This window comes from Microtus oregoni, unplaced genomic scaffold (genome assembly GCF_018167655.1).
Source record: "Microtus oregoni isolate MIOR12 unplaced genomic scaffold, Mior012 000020F_ref0000438, whole genome shotgun sequence".
NCBI classification, from domain to species: domain Eukaryota; kingdom Metazoa; phylum Chordata; class Mammalia; order Rodentia; family Cricetidae; genus Microtus; species Microtus oregoni.
This window is the reverse complement of record NW_024543079.1, coordinates 5822501-5842674: the sequence shown is the minus strand read 5'-3', so window position 1 is coordinate 5842674 and position 20174 is coordinate 5822501. Positions and strand designations below refer to the sequence as shown.

At 49.7% G+C, this 20174-nt stretch overlaps 2 protein-coding genes across 3 annotated transcripts in view; both read right to left on the bottom strand.

Moving 5' to 3' along the window:
* Positions 1-3497: 3497 nt before the first annotated feature.
* Positions 3498-10746, bottom strand: Kcns1 (potassium voltage-gated channel modifier subfamily S member 1). 2 transcript variants are annotated; one of them, XM_041670078.1, is made up of 4 exons: positions 10157-10746; positions 8229-8395; positions 6962-8007; positions 3498-4907 (listed from the first exon to the last, which is right to left on the bottom strand). In XM_041670078.1, exons 3-4 carry the CDS (start codon positions 7988-7990, stop codon positions 4440-4442), a joined length of 1497 nt encoding a protein of 498 aa, XP_041526012.1. In that variant the 5' UTR covers positions 7991-8007; positions 8229-8395; positions 10157-10746; the 3' UTR covers positions 3498-4439. The 2 variants fall into 2 exon arrangements, with proteins under 2 accessions (XP_041526012.1, XP_041526013.1); XM_041670079.1 differs by lacking the exon at positions 8229-8395.
* The window catches only part of LOC121460354 (WAP four-disulfide core domain protein 5-like), a 13952-nt gene continuing 4021 nt past the window's right edge, over positions 10244-20174 (bottom strand). Inside the window, exons 2-4 of the mRNA XM_041670701.1 lie at positions 19793-19933; positions 19496-19700; positions 10244-10388 (exon numbers count right to left, since the gene is read on the bottom strand). Coding sequence (XP_041526635.1) covers positions 10244-10388; positions 19496-19700; positions 19793-19933 — 491 coding nt within the window. The remainder of the gene's footprint in view (positions 10389-19495; positions 19701-19792; positions 19934-20174) is intronic.

Here is a 20174-nt window from a genome sequence, read left to right as displayed (position 1 = left end):
TAATGGATACAGCAGTGAGTTCCCTGAATTGGAGATTCACTTGGACAAGTGACAATTGGAAATGTCCCTTGGGCATTTCTGATCTTATCCCTATGAATACCAATATAAAGGGAGTTCTAATGCTGACCTGGGTGAACAACTGTACCCTCGAGGGGAAATTCCATGACTGCTACTCGGAGAAAAGGCATCAAGGATTTTAGGTAACACCAGGGCATTCCCTGAGGCATCTTCCGGCACTTTCGGGGTTCAGATTCTCTAGGAATAAAGGGTTAGGTCACCCTATCAAATAGTGACTCTCAACAACTGAAACACCAGCCAAAGGCAGGGTGAACGTGACATGGCAAAGTCTCAGCGCCCCAGCAGCCTCTGAGCATCACAGGGATGGGACAAAGCCGTGGATTCTTCCTCATGACAGGGGCTTTCCTCTCCTTTTCTCCAGTCTCATTCACAGCGCATGCTGGTGACAGTCTGCTTGCTGGTTACAGAATATTGAGATAGGATGAGTGGCACCAGTAGAAGATTGAACTTAAGAGCTGGGTCCGTTAACAGGACATGATTTTGGGGGTGCCTTCACTTCAGAGAGGGGATCAGTGTTGTTATATGTGACAGTTTCTGCACATGTGTGGGTGAGGTGTGTTGAGAAACCCAGGGTTGGACTGTAGTGGACACCTGTTGTTTTTGACCCTCCTTTAAGTGACAACATGTAGGCTTGTCTTTGAATTACTAATTTCATTCCATCTGCTGTACTTGTAAACCTAGCACTCTACCCTCCAGCCCCATGAGAGAAAGGCAGATGACTCAGCCAGACCACCATCCTTCCTGGAGGGAAACCGGATCCATAAGCAAAGAGATGCAGGGGAACGGGTCTGGGAGATGGTTCAGGGGTTAGGAACACTTGCTGCTCTTCCCGAGTAACTCCAGCTTTGGGGAAACACACGCACACACACACACACATGCACACACACGCGCACACACACGCACACACATGCACACACACGGTGATGAGAGGTGAAATGCCTTCAAGGCAGTATCCCTAGACAGAAGGATTCTGGGCTGTGACTAAGGTCCCCAGAACTCTCCTCATGTCTCTGTTGCCTCGGGCCCTGTCAGTCAGTTTTTACTTTGGGTAAACTTGATATAGTTACTTCACTTCTGCAGGTTGAATGGTGGCCTTAGATCCCTCGCAGGGATCCCGGGACCTGTGAATGTTACCTTATTCAGAGTGCGGGTCCTTGCAATTGTGATTAAAGGGCTCTTGAGATGACATCATCTTGAATCACCCCTTCAGGCCCTAAATGTCATCAAAAGGCTCTTTATAGGAGAAAAGTTTTGGGAAATTTAGCACCCAGTGGAAAATGTGAGGAGATGCCAGGGGCAGAGACGGGAGCGATGCCAGCTGCCGAAGAGGTGTGTGTGGGATTGGGACTCTCCTACAGTGCCCAGAAGCGGAGTCCTGCTAACAACATCTTGATTGTAGACTTTTGACTTTGAGAATTGTGTAAGAATAAATGTGTTGTTTTAAGCTGTTTAGTCTGTGGTAATTTGTTACAGAACCACTGAAAAAGAATATACCTTCTGATTTTTTTTTTTTTTGCTGGTTTCTAGTGTTTGCAACCAAAGACTCATGCCTGTTGCCGTCACTCATAGTTTTGATTGTTTCATTAACTGTTTTCTTTTTATGTGTTGCTGGGGCCCGAACCCTGGGTCTCATGCATGCTAGCGAAGTGCTCTCTCACTAAACTATAATCTCCGCCCTTGTTATTTTGAAACTAAATTGCCCGGGATGGCCCAGAACTCACTCCATAGCCCAGCCTGAACTTGAAATCTTCCTCGGCCTCCCTAGTCACTGGGATTGTAGGCCTGATGGGTGACACTTTCTGACAATGTCGATTCCAGCTGGATTCTTGTCACGTGCAAGCTGTTCTGGCTGGTGCCACCACAGACAAAGCCGTGAGGATGTGGGCTGTGAGTCACTCCTTTGTATTGACTGCCCACTCTCCCCAGTCACTCAGAGCAAATCTGCCCACCAGCTCCAGGCTAGCAGAGGCAGGTGCGTGGCTGGGCACAGATCTCTGTTGGTGTACCCCTTTCCAGCAATCCACCGGAGCGGGAGAGAGCCACTGCATTGCCGCCTGATGGCAAGCAACCTGCAGCAGACTCGAGCCAGACGGGTCTCCCCTCATCTGTCCCCACACCACGTTTCCAGTTCGTTTTGAAGGATCAGAAAGTCTGGATGTGTATTAAGTCAGGTCAAAGGAACGTGCGGGAAGCTCTGTCTCTACTCTGTCCCTCGAGCTGGGCACAGCTGGACACAGATGTTAGGAGGTGAATATGCTGGAGAGAAGTTTAGCAGGATGAGCTCCCCGGAGGCCTTTTAGCTTAGCTGGTGTCTCTGCCACAGTCCGGAGACTGGGAATCCATGTGTTGGGTGTTTGTTGTGTACTCTATTTGGAATACTCTTTCCCGGAACCCATTTCTGTCCAGTCGCTATTTGTCCTTACTAGAGCAGGTTAGACTGTCACTCACTCAGGAAAGCATACTCTGAGGGTCTCAGGTGACAGATTCTGGGACAGGGCACATCCCTCATGGTTTCCTTCCCAGTAAACAATCAGGAAAGTTTGTGACTTTACTTTTTTTTTCTTTTCTTTTTGCTTTTTTTTAGTTTTTCGAAACAAGGTTTCTCTGTATAGCTTTGGTGCCTGTCCTGGAACTAGCTCTTGTAGACCAGGCTGGCCTCGAACTCACAGAGATCCGCCTGCCTCTGCCTCACCACCACCCGGCCCTCTTGAACCTGGTAAGCAGTCGGGCGGAGGTCCAGCAGCCAAGGCAGATCTGGCAGGGGTCAGAAGAGGGTGAACATGATGGCTTGTGTGGGAGGGGACAGAGGAGGTGCTATGGGAAACTGGAGAGCTCATTCCTCCTCCAAAGGCATTGAAAAAAAAAAGTCTAAAATTACCATTCACCTGAAGGAAACAGGTCTGTAGGCCACACAGGGAAGCCTTAGCTTAGAACTCTCCCAGTAATGATCCACTAAATGAGGTAATGACAAACCACAATGGAGTCATTGTTAAAAGTCCCCAAGCCAAAGCAGGTCTGGGGACAGACTGCCCTGTGCGCCTCCTTTTCAGTGTTGGTCACACCCTTTCAAGAGCAGGGTCTCTCTATTTCCTCTTTCCTCCCAGTGCCTGGTGCCCGGTAGACTGTAGCAATTGCTCAGTCTAGGCAATACACACCAACCCACCCTGCTCCAATCATGGTGATGAGCCAGACGATATCTTCTACCTTGGGGCTCAGTGTGATAGAAGAAATGGGAACTGAGGGAGACCCTGATGGTACAGAAATGTGAGCTTAGCTGCACCGTGTTAAAACGTGGGGACTGGACAGACCCCTTCACAACTTGTTCAGCCAAAGGGACAACTTTCAAGGGTGGAATGGTAGCTGTGGTGGCCAGGCTATATTGCTGTGACAAAGATCATGACCAAAAGCAACTTGGAGAGGACAAGGTTTATTTGGCTTACGTATCCCAGGTCCTTTGAAGAACATCAAGGCAGGAACTCAAGGCAGGAACCTGGGGCAGGAGCTGAAGCAGAGACCATGGAGCAACACTGCTCACTGACTTGCTCTCATGCCTTGTTCAGTTTGCTTATATACCCAGGACCACCTGCCTAGGAAAGGTACCGCCCACAGGAGGCTGGGCCCTCCCATATCAGTCATTATTCAAGATCCTGTCCCACAGCCTTGCCTGCAGGTGATCTAATGGAGGTGTTTTCTCAGCTGAGCTTCCGCTTCCCAGATAACTTTAGCTCTAGTCAAGTTGACAAAACCCAAGCAGGACAGGAGCAAACACAGCAGCCCTCTGCCACCAGCCGTTCAAAGCTGAGCTGCTTGTAAGTCCGTGTGACCGATGGGTTAGGTTCCGGTTCTGGGAACAGGGGTTGGCCGCCTTTCCCACAGCAGGTGTAGAGCTAGGTCTAGGTCCCAGAAGGCTCTGTTCAGGTTTGCTCTCTAAGTCAGCCCTAGGAAGCAGAGCTGAAGATGATTGTGCTATTGATCCTACAGACTGCCTAAGGACTCGGCCCCAGCTCCTTCCAGGCACTTAACATTAAAAGCTTCTTCACAGCAGTCCTGCGACATTTGGGTGAGCTTCAGTTCCTTATCTGTGAAATGGGAATAGTTGTCTGCCAGCACAGGGCTAGAGGGGCTCGTATAGAGACCATCCTCTTCTTCCTTCTGGTGCACACCGGCTTCAAAGGACGTTGATATGTGAGGTCATGGAATATAGGGTAGTACTATCCTGCCCTGGGCTTTTCTAGAAAGATCTGTAGCCCCCAGTTCCCTTACTCAGGTAGATGACGCCCATGCAGAACTTAAGCAGGGGATGACTCTGCTCTATGTTGGTTGATGCTGAGGCTGTGGAGAGGGAATGTGGAGCCCTGGTTTTAATAACTCTGAGGTTTTGCAGGCTCACTAGGGGCCTGGGTCTCCAGGTCTGTAGACCGCCCCTCCTGAGAAGTCTCTTGGGATGTTTCCAGAGACACCTCTGACACCCCGTCCACGCTGCTCAGCAAGTCCTCAAACGCCCGCTGCCCGCTGCTCCGCACGGCTGCCTCTAGTGCCTTCTGGCGCCGGTAGAAGTGGGAAAACTTGTTGAAGATGATGGTGATGGGGAGTGCCACCACCAAGATGCCCCCCAGGATGCAGCCTGAAGCCGCCAGCTTGCCAGCCACAGTCTCCGGCACCACATCCCCATAGCCCACAGTGGTCATGCTCACGGTGCCCCACCACCAGCAGGCGGGGATTGTGTCAAAGCCTTCGTTTTCTTCTTCAGCGGTGTAGGCCACACCAGAGAACACTGACACACCCACGGCCAGGTACAGCAGTAAGATACCCACTTCACGGTAGCTGTGCTGGAAAACAATGCATGAGCCCAAGTCAGAACCGAGAGAACCACAGTTTATATTTCATAATGCAAAGGATTGGTTTTATGTACATTTGAATTGCTCTAAAGCGTTTCTGACAAGAACAAAAAGACTGTCTGCCCCACAAGAAAACTGAGAGGGCATGGCTTTCCCAGGCTATCGAAGAACACACTTGTTTATGGGTGCCTGGTTCTCAAACAAAGCAAATCTGCTTGCCCTGCCCACCAGGAACAGTTGGAAACAGTTGGAGACCTTTTTGGTTGTCATAGCAGGGACAGGCTGGTATGTATCCATACGGGCCATGGATAAGGCTTACTATCTCACAGAATGTAAGAGTGAAGAATTGCTTGTCCTGAAATGTCACCAATTCTGAGAACCCCCTAACTTCAGTAGGGTCTCTTAGACTGTAACATAGAGAAGAATTATGTGGGGGATTTGTTTAAAAGACAGAACTTGATTAAGTAGGTCTGGGGTAGAGCTTCCTGGCAAGCTTCTGGGTGTCGATGAAGCAGCGGATGGTCTGGGACCTCACTTTAGCTCACTTTAGTAGTAAGCCCCTCCCCCACGCCATGCTGTTATGCCTGTGCCTTGACTCTCACAGCCTGATTATTCATCTTCTCCCTCCTTGTCGACAAAGCTAGGAGCCTCTGATTCTCTGCAAACTAGGAAGGTTTGGGGAGCATACAGCAATTTTGAATTAAAGGGGTCTGGCTAGCATCCTTCCTGTACCTGCTTGGTACCCAAGGGTTCTCCCCAAGTCACATGCAGTGGTTAGTATCCTGGCTGCCCTGCATTAGGACTTGCAAGATGCTGTATCATCAAGGTTGGGAGGGACTTTCGAGCCCCTTTCTGGGGATCCTTCACAGGGCCGCCTAGGGCATGGGAGAGCACAAAAGGCTGGAGCTGGGCACAGTGGGCTTGTTCTCTGGGGTCTGCCACTTATTAAAGAGACTCCCACAAGTCTTGTCGCCTCTTAGAACCTTAGTTTCCACGTCTGTAGTGGCACAAAGCTCCTCAGTGCCCTTGGAACAAAAAAGAATAAAAAACATGGGTCCAGAGTTTTGTGTCCCTCAGTACCTCAACCGCCACATCTCTTCCCGCTGTGCCCCCTCTGCTGACATTCACTCTGCTCCCTTATCTGACTGTGGATACACGTTGATCATGTTGCCTCCCTCCCTGACCAGTAGCCAATAAACTGCAACCAGGCTAATAAAACAGCCTAGCCACACCAGGATCTTCATTTACGGTAAGAAAATAAATTATAGCATCTTCCCGAGGAAGTTGTCCTAAGGACTAATCAATAATGGATGTGAAGTTGGCATGGAACACTCATTCTGGGCAAAGTAAGTTGTTAGCACTTAGGCTATTCCCAGGCTAGGAGTGACCCAAGACTACCTGACCACCTGTGCCTTCCAATGGTGCTAGAAGAAAGGAACCTGGAGAAAAGCCAGTTAGCATCCTGCTTTGCATATTTCCATGTGTTATGTTTTATTTGATATTTGACAGGCACATCAAAAGCCCTTCCCTCTCTTAATCACTTAGTGATCTCTCAGCCCCATGGTTCACTCCATTTTATTTTCTATACTTAACTTTATATATTAATTTTTCTTTATTCTCCTGGGGAAATATAGGTAGCACCAAGCCCTTTTAAGTTTTTTGGAGATTTACTTTTATTTACATGTAGGGGTGTTTTGCTTGCATGTGTATTTGTGCACCACATGTGTGCAATGCCCGTGGAAGCCAAAAGAGGGCATCAGATGCTCTGGAACTGAAGTTAACAGACTGTTGTGAGCTGGGAACCAAACCAGGATCCTTTGGAAGAGTGGTTATTGCTCTTAACCAAGCTATCATTCCTGGTCCGAGAAGCCCTTCCGTACAGAGTTACAGGGTTAGATCAGGGTGAATATGAATGTATATCTGGCCTCTAGCCTTATGCCTGGCTCAATAGGGAGCATCTTAGTCCATGGGCATCTGTATGTGGTAAGGCTACACATGCAGCTCTATGTCTTCCCTCTGTCCCAACCTTGCCTCATCCATCCTACCTTGAGCGTGGCCCCCAGCGAGCGCAGCCCAGTGGAGTGGCGTGCCAGCTTGAGCACACGGAAGATGCGCATGAGGCGGAACACTTGCACCACTTTGCTCAGGTCTCCAAGCCCCTCTCCACTGCTGGCTCCACGCCGGTCACCAAGTGCCACACCAGCCAGCAGTGTGAGATAGAAGGGCAGCACCGACACAATGTCGATGAGATTGAGCGGGTGGCAGAAGAAGTTGCGCGTGCTAGGAGCCAGCAGCAGCCGTGATGAGACCTCGAAGCTGAACCAAGCGATGCAGAAGTACTCGAGGCGGCGCAACACTGGGTCATCTCGCACATCCTCCACGCTGCGCCCCGCAGCCACTGCAGCCACTGCAGCCGCTGCCTCCCGGGCTTGGTACTCCGGCAAGCTGTGGATGCACATGGCAGCGATGGAGGCGAGCACCACGCCGATGGACACACAGCTGAAGAGCTTGCTGGGCAGCGAGTAGCCGGGGTTCTCCATGGTGAGCCAGAGGCGGCGACGCAGGCGGCCGCAGCGTGCTGCACCGTAGCTGGCCAACTCCCGCTGCACGTCGGAGATCTCGTCGGGGCATGGGTCCACGCTGCTGGGCGCGTCACTGTCCTCGTCCCAGGCTCGAGGTCGTGTCACGCGCCGCTCCAGGTACCGCGCACGGCAGCACGTGGCCAGTGCGTTCTCGCCCAGGCCCCAGTAGTCGGCCTCCTGGCCGAAGGCGAAGACGCACAGCTCGTCCAGCACGTGCAGGTGGCCGGTGCGGTAGAAGTGCAGGAGGCCGAGGAAGAAGCCCGGGTGCCGATCGAAGTAGAACTCGCGCGCTGCTGCATCATAATCGTCGCAGAGGCGCCGCGCCTGCTCCTCGGATGCCGCCGCCTGTAGGCGGCCCAGCCTTGTGCCCGGGAAGCGTGCTAGGGCACGCGCACTCAGCAGCCGCCGCACTCCGCCCACATTCACGCGCAGCGCCTCATCTCTTGTCCTCCAGGGGACCCGGGAGCCCAGCCCTGGGGACTCGCTCACCATGGCGTAGGTTTGCTGCCCTGTGGGTTAAAATGCTCTGCTCCATCTCCAGACAGGGTGTTGGAGACTGTGTGAAGTGCCAGGCATGTAGTAGATGCTCAGATAGCGAATGACCCCTGGACTCAAGTCAGGCCTGGGGCTGAATATCCTTCAGCCACAGACTTGATGACTTTGACTAAATCACCCATCCTCCCTATGCCCAATTCATTTCCTCCAGGGCACAACAAATGCGGAGGCCTACCTTACAGGGCTTTAGAAGCGATGGGATGATGGCATCGACAAGGTGCTCTGTAGGACACCTCTCCTTTATTCCTGGACAAGCTTGGGTTTAGGAAGCCAGATGTCTGTGGTGGCTCTTCGGAATCCTGGTATACTCCCCCATGGATGGGGCCAGCTGAGGCTTACTACCTAGGATTGTTAAGATTCTTAAGATCGAGAGACTCTTGATTCTCCGAGTGTATTCCCTGAACTAAAAGAATCTTCATCACAGGGATAGGTCAAGCAAGGATGCAGTCTGTCTGTCCTGACTTCAATACTGAGAACTGGGGTAGGAGCCTGAACTCTGTGTTTTTATATTGTTTTATTTGTTTATCTATTTATGTGGAGACAGGATCTCACCATGCAGCCATGGAGCCCACTCAGGCTGATAGCAAACTTTTGATCCTTGTGCCCCAGTCTCCTGAGGGTTGGGATTCCAGACACGCACCAGTGCACCCAGCCAGTCTGTTTGTAAGAAACCAGGAGGGTGATTCTAATACCTGTCAAGTTGAGAGTTACTGGGATAGACTATGTGCTGCTATGTCCGCGGTGTCCTTCAGACCCGACCTTAAACCTTGGTTCTATGTTACCTTAGCAGTCACACATTTCCTATCAGGAAATTCTTCCCCAGCGGGCATCAGAATAGCCACTTGAAAGTGAGGAGAAAATGATTGTGTGGGCTAACATCTTCTTCAGGCTCACAGAGGAGTTTGTTAAATTATGCACCTGTGTCACTGTCTTCTGGAGTCAGGCAAACCAGAATTTAACTCTATCCTTAATGGACCTGGCCCTTGGCTACCATGTTTCTTCTCTAGATCTCAGTGTCCTGCAGAACGCACAAAGCGGACAAGAGCACACATTCCAGAGTTAGCCAGGGGGTCCAGATGGTTTACGGAAATGTTGGCTTCACTTGGTACTCCAGAAATGCTAGATTCTTCCACTGTCTCCTGATCCCTGGTCCTCCTGGATCTGAGGGCAGCTGCTGGCTCATCCCTGCTCCATGAAACTGTGTAATCTCATCTGTACCGGGAAAGTCAGTGATGCCTTCTTCCAGGGTATGAGATGGCAGGCACGCCAAGGCCTGGAGCCAAGATGCCCTTCACTAATGTTGGACTTGGCATTAGGGGGTTAGTATTCCATCATTAGCTTGGCTGTTCTGCTCTGGTCATGGCACTGTGAGAGAATACACGCAAAGTCCCTGGTATACAATGAATGTTCAGTAAACTTCAAAATCATGTCCCTTGCTTTCATCAGATCTGGGTTCGGATCCTGAACTTGCCACTTTCTAGCTGTTGACCTGAGTGGATCCATTGCCCTCTCTGAGCTTTTGGTTTGTTTCCTCCTCTGTAGTCCGGACTACACTGGAGAACCTCTGAGGACTAAAACAAAGCCTGATGCTTAGGGCCGTGCAGCCCCCGCCCCATAATTGGTGCCTCATTGGCATCCTCCACCGGCTTTGGCGTCAAAACATACGGGATTTTATTCCACTTCTGTCACACTTTAGAAGGATGATAGAAGGGGATTTATCTGGCACTCACTCCCCTGCTGTATGAATTCGCATAATTAATTCAGCAAACATTTCTCGTTAAGACTCTCAGTCAGTCAGAGAGACTGAGTGACTTGTTCAAGATCACGCAGACTGTCTGTGGGCCTCTCGTGACAGGTTTAGCACGCTTGATACTTTCTGTGAGCAGCCCTGCGTGCTGGCCTCTTCCCTGAGCTCCTCACACAAAACGCACTCGGCTTTATCCTGACACCACCCGGGTTTTCTAAATCCCATTTTACAGAATGTGCAAGCAAGACCATCCCGGTACCGCTGTCCCTCCTTGCAGGACTATAGCACCTGGAATCCTCAGGCTATCCCCGCCTCCCATTACCCAGCCACGCCCCTCCTCAAGGGAGGCTCCTTACCTGTCCTGGCCTCAGGGAGTCCAACGCGCCGGTCCCCCAAGGCGCCGTTGGGGCTGTTTTGTGCCCCGGAGGCCCCGCTGCGCCTCTCTACTGCGGAGGCCCCGCGGCCCCCTCCTTTCCTGTGTTCCCGTCCCCCGCGGCTGAGGCCGCATCGATCGCTGCCGGGGGAGGGAGGGAGGCCGCGGGCGGCCGGAGGCGGTGGTTTCTATTCTTGCCTGGGATGGATGGGGGCCTAACAGTTGGGAGCATCCTTCAAAGTCAGAGCCCGGAGGGATGGGACGGTTAGGGAATGGGGACGCCCTTGGAGAAAGGTTTTAAATGCTGGCCCAGAAATGGCAGAGATCACGATCTGCTTAATTTAGTGATTAGTAAGTGCCAGGCAGCGTCTCAAGTGACTTAGCCCAGACATTTTTGACACAAACGTGGCAGAGGCAAGCTCTTAAGCTTCTGAATTTATAGGTGACCCCAGGTACTTGCTCAGACTGTGGAGGTCTGAGTTGGGAGGTTGTGGAGGGTGCTTCATCTCCTGGGAGCCCCAGCTGTGCCTGCGTAGGCTCTAGTGTATTCTTCTCTCCAAGTGAGTTGTGAAACCAGTCCTGGTCCTTCTGTCCAGGAGGCTCAGAACTCCCACTCACCGAGAGAATCAGGATTACTTCCTTCCTGGAGGGCTGGGGATGGGGAGGGAGAGGAGGGTTCAGCAGTGCTGAACACTTTGAAGCCTCTGTCCTCCAGCATTTCCTGGGTGGTCGCTGTGTGTGCCCCTTTACTCATAACCACAGTCATCATATTGACTGAGCACCTCCCTTGGGCCAGCGCAGGCCCCTTCCTATTAGTCAGTGCGGGAATGCTGGCTGGGTGAGGTGTTATTCCTCACCTGGGGGTGCAAGGCTTGAGAAGCGAGGGACTCTAGGTCACTGCCGCTGAAGTTTTCACCAAGTGAACAACAGATACCGACTGAGCCACCTCTGCTGTTTACAGGTTCTGGACTGGAAATGAGGTTCAGTTGGTAGAGTGCTTGCCTGTTGAGCATGAAGCCCTTGGGGTTGATGCCCAGGACTGTGCAAACCAGGCCCTGTTGCTTATAGCTGTAATCCAAGCAGTCTGGGTGCCAAGGTGGGAGGATTGGAAGTTCAAGGTCATCCTTGCTTGGATAGTGAGTTCCAGGCTGGCTGAGACACCTAAGATATTATTTCTGTTTGTTTGTTTGTTTTGTTTCTGATAGCAGCATTAAAATGAAAAACAGAGTGCTGGAAAGGTGGCTCAGCAGTTGGCTGCTCTTCTGGAGGTCTTGCTTGAGTTCATCTTCTAGCACCCACATGGTGACTCACAAACTGTCTATGAGTATAATCCCATGGGAGCCGATGTCCTCTTCTGGTGTGTAGACAAACATGCAGACAAAATACCACATACAGAAGCAAACATCTTTTAAAAAACATGATTTTTAAAAAAAATATATTTTAATCCAATATATCCCAATACAATTTTAACATAATATTAATAGAGAAATTAATAATGAGATGCTCTCTATATTCACTTTTGGGCTAATTCTTTAGAATGTAGTATGCTAGGTTTTTTTTTTATTGCAGCCCTACCTTACAAAATTGTCATCTCGCCATTTCTGTAGATCAGGAGTCAGAATGGCATAGCTAGACTCTGTGCTCATTCATGTGTGCTTGAATGTATATGCATGTGTATATGCTGTTAGTGTATGTGTGTGTGTATGTGTGCTAGCATATGTATATGCTGTTAGTGTATTGTGTATGTATGTGTGTTAGTATATGTATATGCTGTTAGTGTATGTGTATGCATGTGTGTTAATATATGTGTGTATATGTATATGAGTGTTAGTATATGTGTGTTAGTATAAGTGTGTGCTTGAGTGTATGTGACTTACTGATTTGCTTCTGGAGTATGATGATGACATGTCTCTTCTGTGATTAGATATGTAAGGTTATAATTGCTGTTGACTATGATGAAGCAAGTTACCATGCTGGAAGAGCAAGAAAATGAGGGTGACCCGTGGCTACTGCCAGCTGGGTGTTTGGTTCCTTCGCCCTCACAGAGCTGAAATGCTGCCAGCGAATGCTTGCAAGCTGAGGCCTCTGCAGTTGAAGCTCAGATAAGATTCCCACCCAGGCTGAAGGCGGCTGCAGTCTCAGGAAGTGTAGGATCTGTGCTGCCGGCTCTTAACTCAAGGACATTATGACATAATGAGTACATGTTTAGTGCACTTCATTGATAGTGGCCTGTTACTCTGCAATAGATAAGGCCTTTGCCACTGGATCCCTGTGTGACCTTGAACCAAGTGTCTCTCCTTGGCTGGGCTGTTTCTCTTCCTTACTAGCAAAATGAAAACCATATCCAGCTTTTGGATCTCAGAGCAGGTTAGAACATGCTGTGCCATCCCCACAAATAGCTTTCCCTTCCTCTTGCTTTCTCAGGCTATGTTAGCGGCAGGGACAGGAACAGCCTGTCTTTTGCAAGGGGATGCGGCTGACACAGCTGCTCCTGAGCAGCGCTGAAGATCGGGTTCCTCGGGACTCCCTCCTCCGCTCTGTGCTGGAGTCCTTATCCCAGGAGCACAGGACGCTAGTGCTTCAGGCACAGCCTTGAGGCTGTTGGGATGCCTTCCCTTTTGACAAGCTTGCCCAAGGGGAGAGGAGGAAGCGGGGGCTACACTTGTTTCTGCAGTTGCCCCGTGAGCTTTCCCCACTGGCACGCTCTTGTGAGCCTCTTCTTCTGGTGTACTTCTCTATGGCATCTGTCACCCTCCACTCCCCCAGGGACACTGCTAAATCAGCACCATCAAATGAATCTGTGTGCCAAGATTCCTACTGGGGGAGCCCAACCAAGACGGTTCTCCAGGTGGTCGGTGTAGCAGCTGCCTTCCAGGAAGTGTGAAGGGTTCATGGGGGGGGGGGGGGGAGGAGCGAAAGGCCGACTTTGTCAGTGGGAAAACAATGTCTTAGGAAGTAGACTTCCCCGTAGACTAATTTCTACTTCTAACTGGCCAGTCTTGAGCCACATGGACATCTCAAGCTGGAAGCCAAGAAGGAATAAAAGTCTTTTAAAGTTAATTTAACTTTTTAAATCAGTACAGAATGTTATTCAAGTACACAGATATACAGATGTGACTGAGCTAACCTTTCAAGTGTCTGCCTCTATGTTGCCATGGGCAGCATGTAGAATGTCATAAGCATACCAGGAGCTGAGTGGTATGGACAATGTTTCTAAACAGGGACACTATTGTTGGATATGAGGGAGGGGGAATGGATGATTGCGTGTTGCACTTTCTCACCTCTGCTTGGACAGCTTCTAGGATGAATTAGGCCTCTATCATGGCCTCCTGTCGGCTGGCAGATCTTTGAAACCTGGTGTATATCATACAGATTCCTAGCTAAGCCTTTGTCCCATCCACTAGAGTGGGAGGCAGGGCCTGCAGCCTATAGCGAGTGCTCAGCAAACACTATTGAATGAGTAAGGACAGAAAGCAAGACTGGCGTTTGTAAGGGAACCAACCAGGTTCCCAGAATGCCAGGAGACTTTCCCTGAGGACAGTGGAGAGAGGCAGTGGGTTTGCAGCAGGACTTTAGCTGCTGAGGACGGGGGAGATGCTGCAGAGACAAGGCTAGTCTCCAAGAAGCAGATGGTGAGTGGGCCAGGAATCGGGCTGGAGGGAATGTATGGCCATTCCCCCTATAATTAGAGAAGCCACAGCCTGTGACCTGGCACCTCCTGTCCCTCCAGGGATCTAGCTCAGAATCTGGAACCTCCAGAGAGCCACGGGACCACTGACCCCCAAAAGTTAGTTGGCTTATACGGGAGCTTCCTTCTTGAGCCTCGGAATTTTCATCCTCTTCTCCCTGAAGAATGAAACCCAGGGACAATCAGGTGTGAACCAACAGGCCTCTGACATCTAGGATTGAGCCTGTTCACAGAACCTTCTCGGGACTGTGCGAGAAGCCTCATTTTTTTTTATTTAAATTTATTTATTTATTAAGGATTTCTGCCTCGTCCCCACAACCGCTTCCCATTTCCCTCCCCCTCCCCCGATCAAGTCCCCCTCCCTCATCTGCTCGAAGAGCAATCAGGGTTCCCTGACCTGTGGGAAGCCCAAGGACTACCAACCTCTATTCAGGTCTCGTAAGGTGAGCATCCAAACTGCCTAGGCTCCCACAAAGCCAGTATGTGCAGTAGGATCAAAAACCCACTGCAATTGTTCTTGAATTCTCAGTATTCCTCATTGTCCGCTATGTTCAGCTAGTCCGGATTTATCCCATGCTTTTTCAGACCTAGGCCAGCTGGCCTTGGTGAGATCCCAATAGAACATCCCCATTGTCTTAGTGTGTGGGTGCACCCCTCGTGGTCCTGAGTTCCTTGCTCGTGCTCCGTCTCCTTCTGCTCCTGATTTGGACCTTGAGATTTCTGTCCGGTGCTCCCATGTGGGTCTCTGTCTCTGTCTCCTTTCATCGCCTGATGAAGGTTAATATTCATGAGGATGCCTATGTGTTTGTCTTTGGATTCACGTTCTTATTTAGCTTCTCTAGGAACATGAATTATAAGCTCAATGTCCTTTATTTATGGCTAGAAACCAAATATGAGTGAGTACATCCCATGTTCCTCTTTTTGGGTCTGGCTTACCTCACTCAGGATAGTGTTTTCTATTTCCATCCATTTGTATGCAAAATTCAAGAAGTCCTTGTTTTTTACTGCTGAGTAATACTCTAATATGTATATATTCCATACTTTCTTCATCCATTCTTCCGTTGAAGGGCATCTAGGTTGTTTCCAGGTTCTGGCTATTACAAACAATGCTGCCATGAACATAGTTGAGCATATACTTTTGTTGTATGATAGGGCCTCTCTTGGGTATATTCCCAAGAGTGGTATTGCTGGATCCAGGGGTAGGTTGATCCCGAATTTCCTGAGAAACCGAAACACTGCTTTCCAGAGTGGTTGCACAAGTTTGCATTCCCACCAGCAATGGGTGAGTGTACCCCTTTCTCCACAACCTCTCCAGCAAAGGCTATCATTGGTGTTTTTTATTTTAGCCATTCTGACAGGTGAAAGCTGGTATCTTAAAGTTGTCTTGATTTGCATTTCCCTGATCGCTAAGGAAGTTGAGCATGACCTTAAGTGTCTTTTGGCCATTTGAAGTTCTTCTGCTGAGAATTCTCTGTTCAGATCAGTGCCCCATTTTATAATTGGGTTGATTAGCCTTTTGCGGTCTAGTTTCTTGAGTTCTTTATATATTTTGGAGATCAAACCTTTGTCAGTTGCAGGGTTGGTGAAGATCTTCTCCCAGTCAGTGGGTTGCCTTTTTGTCTTAGTGACAGTGTCCTTTGCTTTACAGAAGCTTCTCAGCCTCAGGAAGTCCCATTTATTCAATGATGCCCTTAGTGTCTGTGCTGCTGGGGTTATACGTAGGAAGTGGTCTCCTGTGCCCATGTGCTGTAGAGTACTTCCCATTTTCTCTTCTATCGGGTTCAGTGTGTTCGGACTGATAGTGAGGTCTTTAATCCATTTGGACTTGAGTTTTGTGCATGGTGATAGATATGGATCTATTTTCATTCTTCTACAGATTGACATCCAGTTTTGCCAGCACAATTTGTTGAAGATGCTCTCTTTTTTCCATTGTATACTTTTAGCTCCTTTATCGAAAATCAGGTGTTCATAGGTTTGTGGGTTAATGTCAGGGTCTTCTATTCGATTCCATTGGTCGACTTCTCTGTTTTTATGCCAATACCAAGCTGTTTTCAATACTGTAGCTCTGTAATAGAGTTTGAAGTCAGGGATGGTAATGCCTCCAGACAATCCTTCATTGTATAAGATTGTTTTGGCTATCCTGGGTTTTTTGTTTTTCCATATAAAGTTGATTATTGTCGAGAAGCCTCATTTTTTTTCATCTGTGGACACTGTTGTTAAAGCATCCGCCTACTGTAACTACTTACTAGGGATATAATGAATTGGGACCCAGCCATTCCGGGTTGAATCCTAGCTCTGGTTTGTATGGCTCCTTGGGTTTGTCCAAAGCCACCTCTTTATCCCTCAGTTCTCTTTGTATGTGGAATGGAGAAACGAAAGCTACCCAGTAGACCTGTGAGGGTGCAGTGGGATTGATCGATTGGCCATGTGAATGAAAGGATGTGGGGCACAGGGTGGGTACCTGTCATGTTTCCCTCTTGTCTGGGTTTATCATTATCCAAAGGAGATGCTGGAGTTTAATTCTGACTGCATCACCTCCTATCACCTCCCAGCTAAGAGCTGGTTGACAAGTCGTTGTTTCAAAGCTGCTGCTCCTCCGATGTCGCGCCGGAGTACAGTATCGGCTTTCTGGGTGTGATGGGGAATGGTGTGATAATCGTCTTAAGGAGGGAAGCATAGGGTGGGCACTCACTCTGGACAAATTGGTTAGCCGCCGTCAGTTTCTAGCAGGCTCTTGGTGTGTCACCAGCAGCCCCTGTCCTCCCTCAGCTTCCTACCACAACACTACGCCCAGGCCAGGAGCGTGAGGCTTGCCTAAAAGGCAACTCGGCTTTAGGCCAGTGGCTTCTGGATGAGCTCTTGTAGGGGCTGGATGCTTCCGGAAGGATGGTGGCTTGTGGCTGTTAGTTCTACCGAAGCAGGTTCCCAGCTAGGCTCTTAGTTACTAGCATGTTGTCTTGGCTCCTCTTTCTGGTGCTATAATGAAACACTCTGAGAAAAGCAACAGAAGGAACAAAGGGTTTATTTCAGCTCACAGTTCAAGATACGGTCCTTCATGGCAGGGGAGTCACATGACAAAACAGCTGGTCACGTGACGTTTGCCTTCAGAAGCACGTGATGAGTGCACGCAGGCCCTACTCATCTCACTCACTTCATGTTGTCCAGCTCAGGATCCAATACTTAGGGAACGGACCCACCCTCAATCAAGATGGGGCCTCCTACACCAATTAGCAGATCAAGATCACCCCCTACAGGAATGTCCAGAGCCTGTCTCCCTGTGATTCCAGATTCTGCCAAGTTGACAGTTTTTTTTTAAATTTATTTATTTATTAAGGATTTCTGCCTCGTCCCCACAACCGCTTCCCATTTCCCTCCCCCTCCCCCGATCAAGTCCCCCCCCTCATCTGCTCGAAGAGCAATCAGGGTTCCCTGACCTGTGGGAAGCCCAAGGACTGCCCACCTCTATCCAGGTCTCGTAAGGTGAGCATTCAAACTGCCTAGGCTCCCACAAAGCCAGTACGTGCAGTAGGATCAAAAACCCACTGCAATTGTTCTTGAATTCTCAGTATTCCTCATTGTCCGCTATGTTCAGCTAGTCCGGATTTATCCCATGCTTTTTCAGACCTAGGCCAGCTGGCCTTGGTGAGATCCCAATAGAACATCCCCATTGTCTTAGTGTGTGGGTGCACCCCTCGTGGTCCTGAGTTCCTTGCTCGTGCTCCGTCTCCTGTTGACAGTTTTTAAACTAACTATTACAGATGGGACATACACTATCCCCTTGGGAATCTGTGACAGAGAAGGGACACAGGGGACAGAGACTGTGATCCTCTGTATTATCTGCCTGAATGCGATGGGTGAGGAAACTGAGGCCCAGAAGGAGGCCGAGAAATATCCAAGGTGGCACAGATCCTGGACTCAGGAGAGCTTTCTTTTCCCTAGGCGTCACCTTGGTCCCCGTTGTTAGCAACTGTTACTATGAGTTAACAGTTCAGGCATCGGGATCTAGAGAGAAGGGCTGTGGTAGTCAGAAAGTGAGACTTGGTCCATCTTCTGGGACTGCAGACAGAAGTGGTGAAGGCCTCACCTGGGCTTCACAGCGGGGGTCATAAGAACAGGAAGTGGGGCGAGCTAGAATCCCCAAGTCCACCTTATCTATATTAGAGTGTAGCAGACAAAAGGAGGTTCAGCAGAGAAAGGGGCGGGGGTGCCTTCTTTCCCCTCCCAGATGAGTGCTGGGGAGGAAGGACAGTCAGGAATTCAGGTATTTGGGTCCAAGGAATGGATGAAGCCTTGTTAACTCCTCTGACTATAGGCTGGGCTCCATGGAAACCAGGGCAAGTAGACACCACCCAGCAGAGGAGACAGACTTACTCTACACAGGACATCTAATCACTAGAGCACCTTCCCTGGATACGGTACAAATGGACCGATCTTAGCAAGCGCTGGGCTACAACATCGACTCCCTGAGCAAGGAGGCTCTCTTTTCGCTCCCGACTCTGCCCCGGGAAGCTGACTCAGGCATAGCTCTGCATCTCCAACCTCTCTTTAACCCTTATTAATCTCCATTTATTAGAACAGAGGCAGGCTCTCCCTTGGCGGGTGACCATATTGAGCTAGAATTTAATGGTATTATTTAAATCAAGCATGAATTAATTTAAAGGAACTGCTGTTTTCATTACAGTGGCTTCATAATTCCAGTCTGTTTCTGATCAGTGATCTTGCAAATCTCACTTACTGTAGTGATCCTCCCCACCCCACGCCATCCTTTGGAAATGAATTGTTACACTCAAAAGTGAGCCATTTAAATGAAGATATTAAGTAAATTAAATAGTTGTACAGGGGTTATTTTACACAACTTGACACACTGCAGTGTGGTTCTGCAGGGATGGTGAAGATTGTAACAACATGTACCGATGGACTGATGTTTGGGAAATTCTGCTAGACATACATTTGCGGGGAGGACTGTCTAGAGGTGGGTTCAGGGCACCATAGAGAAGGGGCTGCCTGAGTTGGTATTGTAAGTGGAGGAAACAGAATGTACAGGGAGATGTAAAAATAGCTATGAGGTGGGGTAGGAAGAGGTGTGACAGAGGACAGGGAGCTGCAGTGATGAGGTGTGTCTTTAGGGTCTGCGATGGATCAGGGCACGCAGGAAGAGAAACCAGGAGGCACGCATTGTAGCGGACATCACAACAGGCCAGGGTCTGTCAGAAAGTTACAATTGCTCTGGAGAGATGATGTGGGTGGGAGGATCCCTGGCCAAGCATCGTGACCTCTTCCTGGTGGGAACCACACCTAAGGTGCAGAGCCACATACAATCCCAAGCTGGAATTAGCCTAAAGAAAGGGAAAGAAAGGGTTAACCCTCTTCTGTAACACAACTCTGAGTTTGATTCCTGCATCTAGATACTATCACTCATGATTGCTAAGACAATACTCCCCAGCCTCCTTAAGAAGGGCAAACTGATGTCCAAGGCAGCTCAGGGATGTGGTCTCTGTGGCATAGCCCATTCAGAACTGAGGAAGACGGTTTCTCTGCCACGTTAATGGGAGCCCTCGCACCCTCCTTCTCCAGCTGTGGCCATGTCGGGGGGGGCCTCGCTTCCGAGGGAAGTGTCCTGCAGAGACTGTTAACCTTGAAGGACATCCCCGAGCTAGGCTGGAGAGGAAGGCCCTGTCATGGCCCCCAGGAATGGTACCTTTGTTGGGGTCTCGGCAGTCCCGGCCGCAGGCACTGAGGCAACACCGCTTCTTGCCTGAGCAGTTCGAGTCTTGGTTACACATGTGCTTTATAGGACTGAGACAGTGGAGTTGATCCAGGGGGCACTTGCCCGGCTTCACTGCAATACAGGGGCTTGAGTGAGTCTTGCTTGTGCCCACCAGCCCTGGGACTTGAGGCTTGGATGGACGGCAGAGTGGAGGAGACACTTACCTGCGACCCTAGGGACACACTGGCGGAAGCAGGCTCTGGAGCAGCACTTCATAGATGAGGGGCACTGGCGGTCATTCATGCACTGATCCGGTGTCACCTGGAGGCAAGGCCCGTCGTCTGGTGGGCAGCCCCCCCATTTTTCTGCACAAGAACCCTCACATCATGTAACCAGAGGCAGCTCAGGGCTGTTTAATAATCATTGACTTGGGGATTGCAGGTTCTAATCCCCCGTCTCTTACTTCTTGCTTTGTCACCAGGACAAGTGTTAGAGTTTCCCTACCATCTAGAGCTAATTTGACATTCAAGTGGCATAGGAAAAGAAATGAGATTTAAAAATTCAGGCTACGGAGATCACTCATTTGGGACTTGACTTTGATCCTCA

Coding starts and splice junctions, on each gene's coding strand:
- Kcns1 (XM_041670078.1), bottom strand. CDS start 7,990: ATGGTGAGCGAGTCCCCAGGGCTGGGCTCCCGGGTCCCCTGGAGGACA. Junction 4,908..6,961: donor CGCTGGGGGCCACGCTCAAG/GTAGGATGGATG, acceptor ATTGTTTTCCAG/CACAGCTACCGTGAAGTGGG.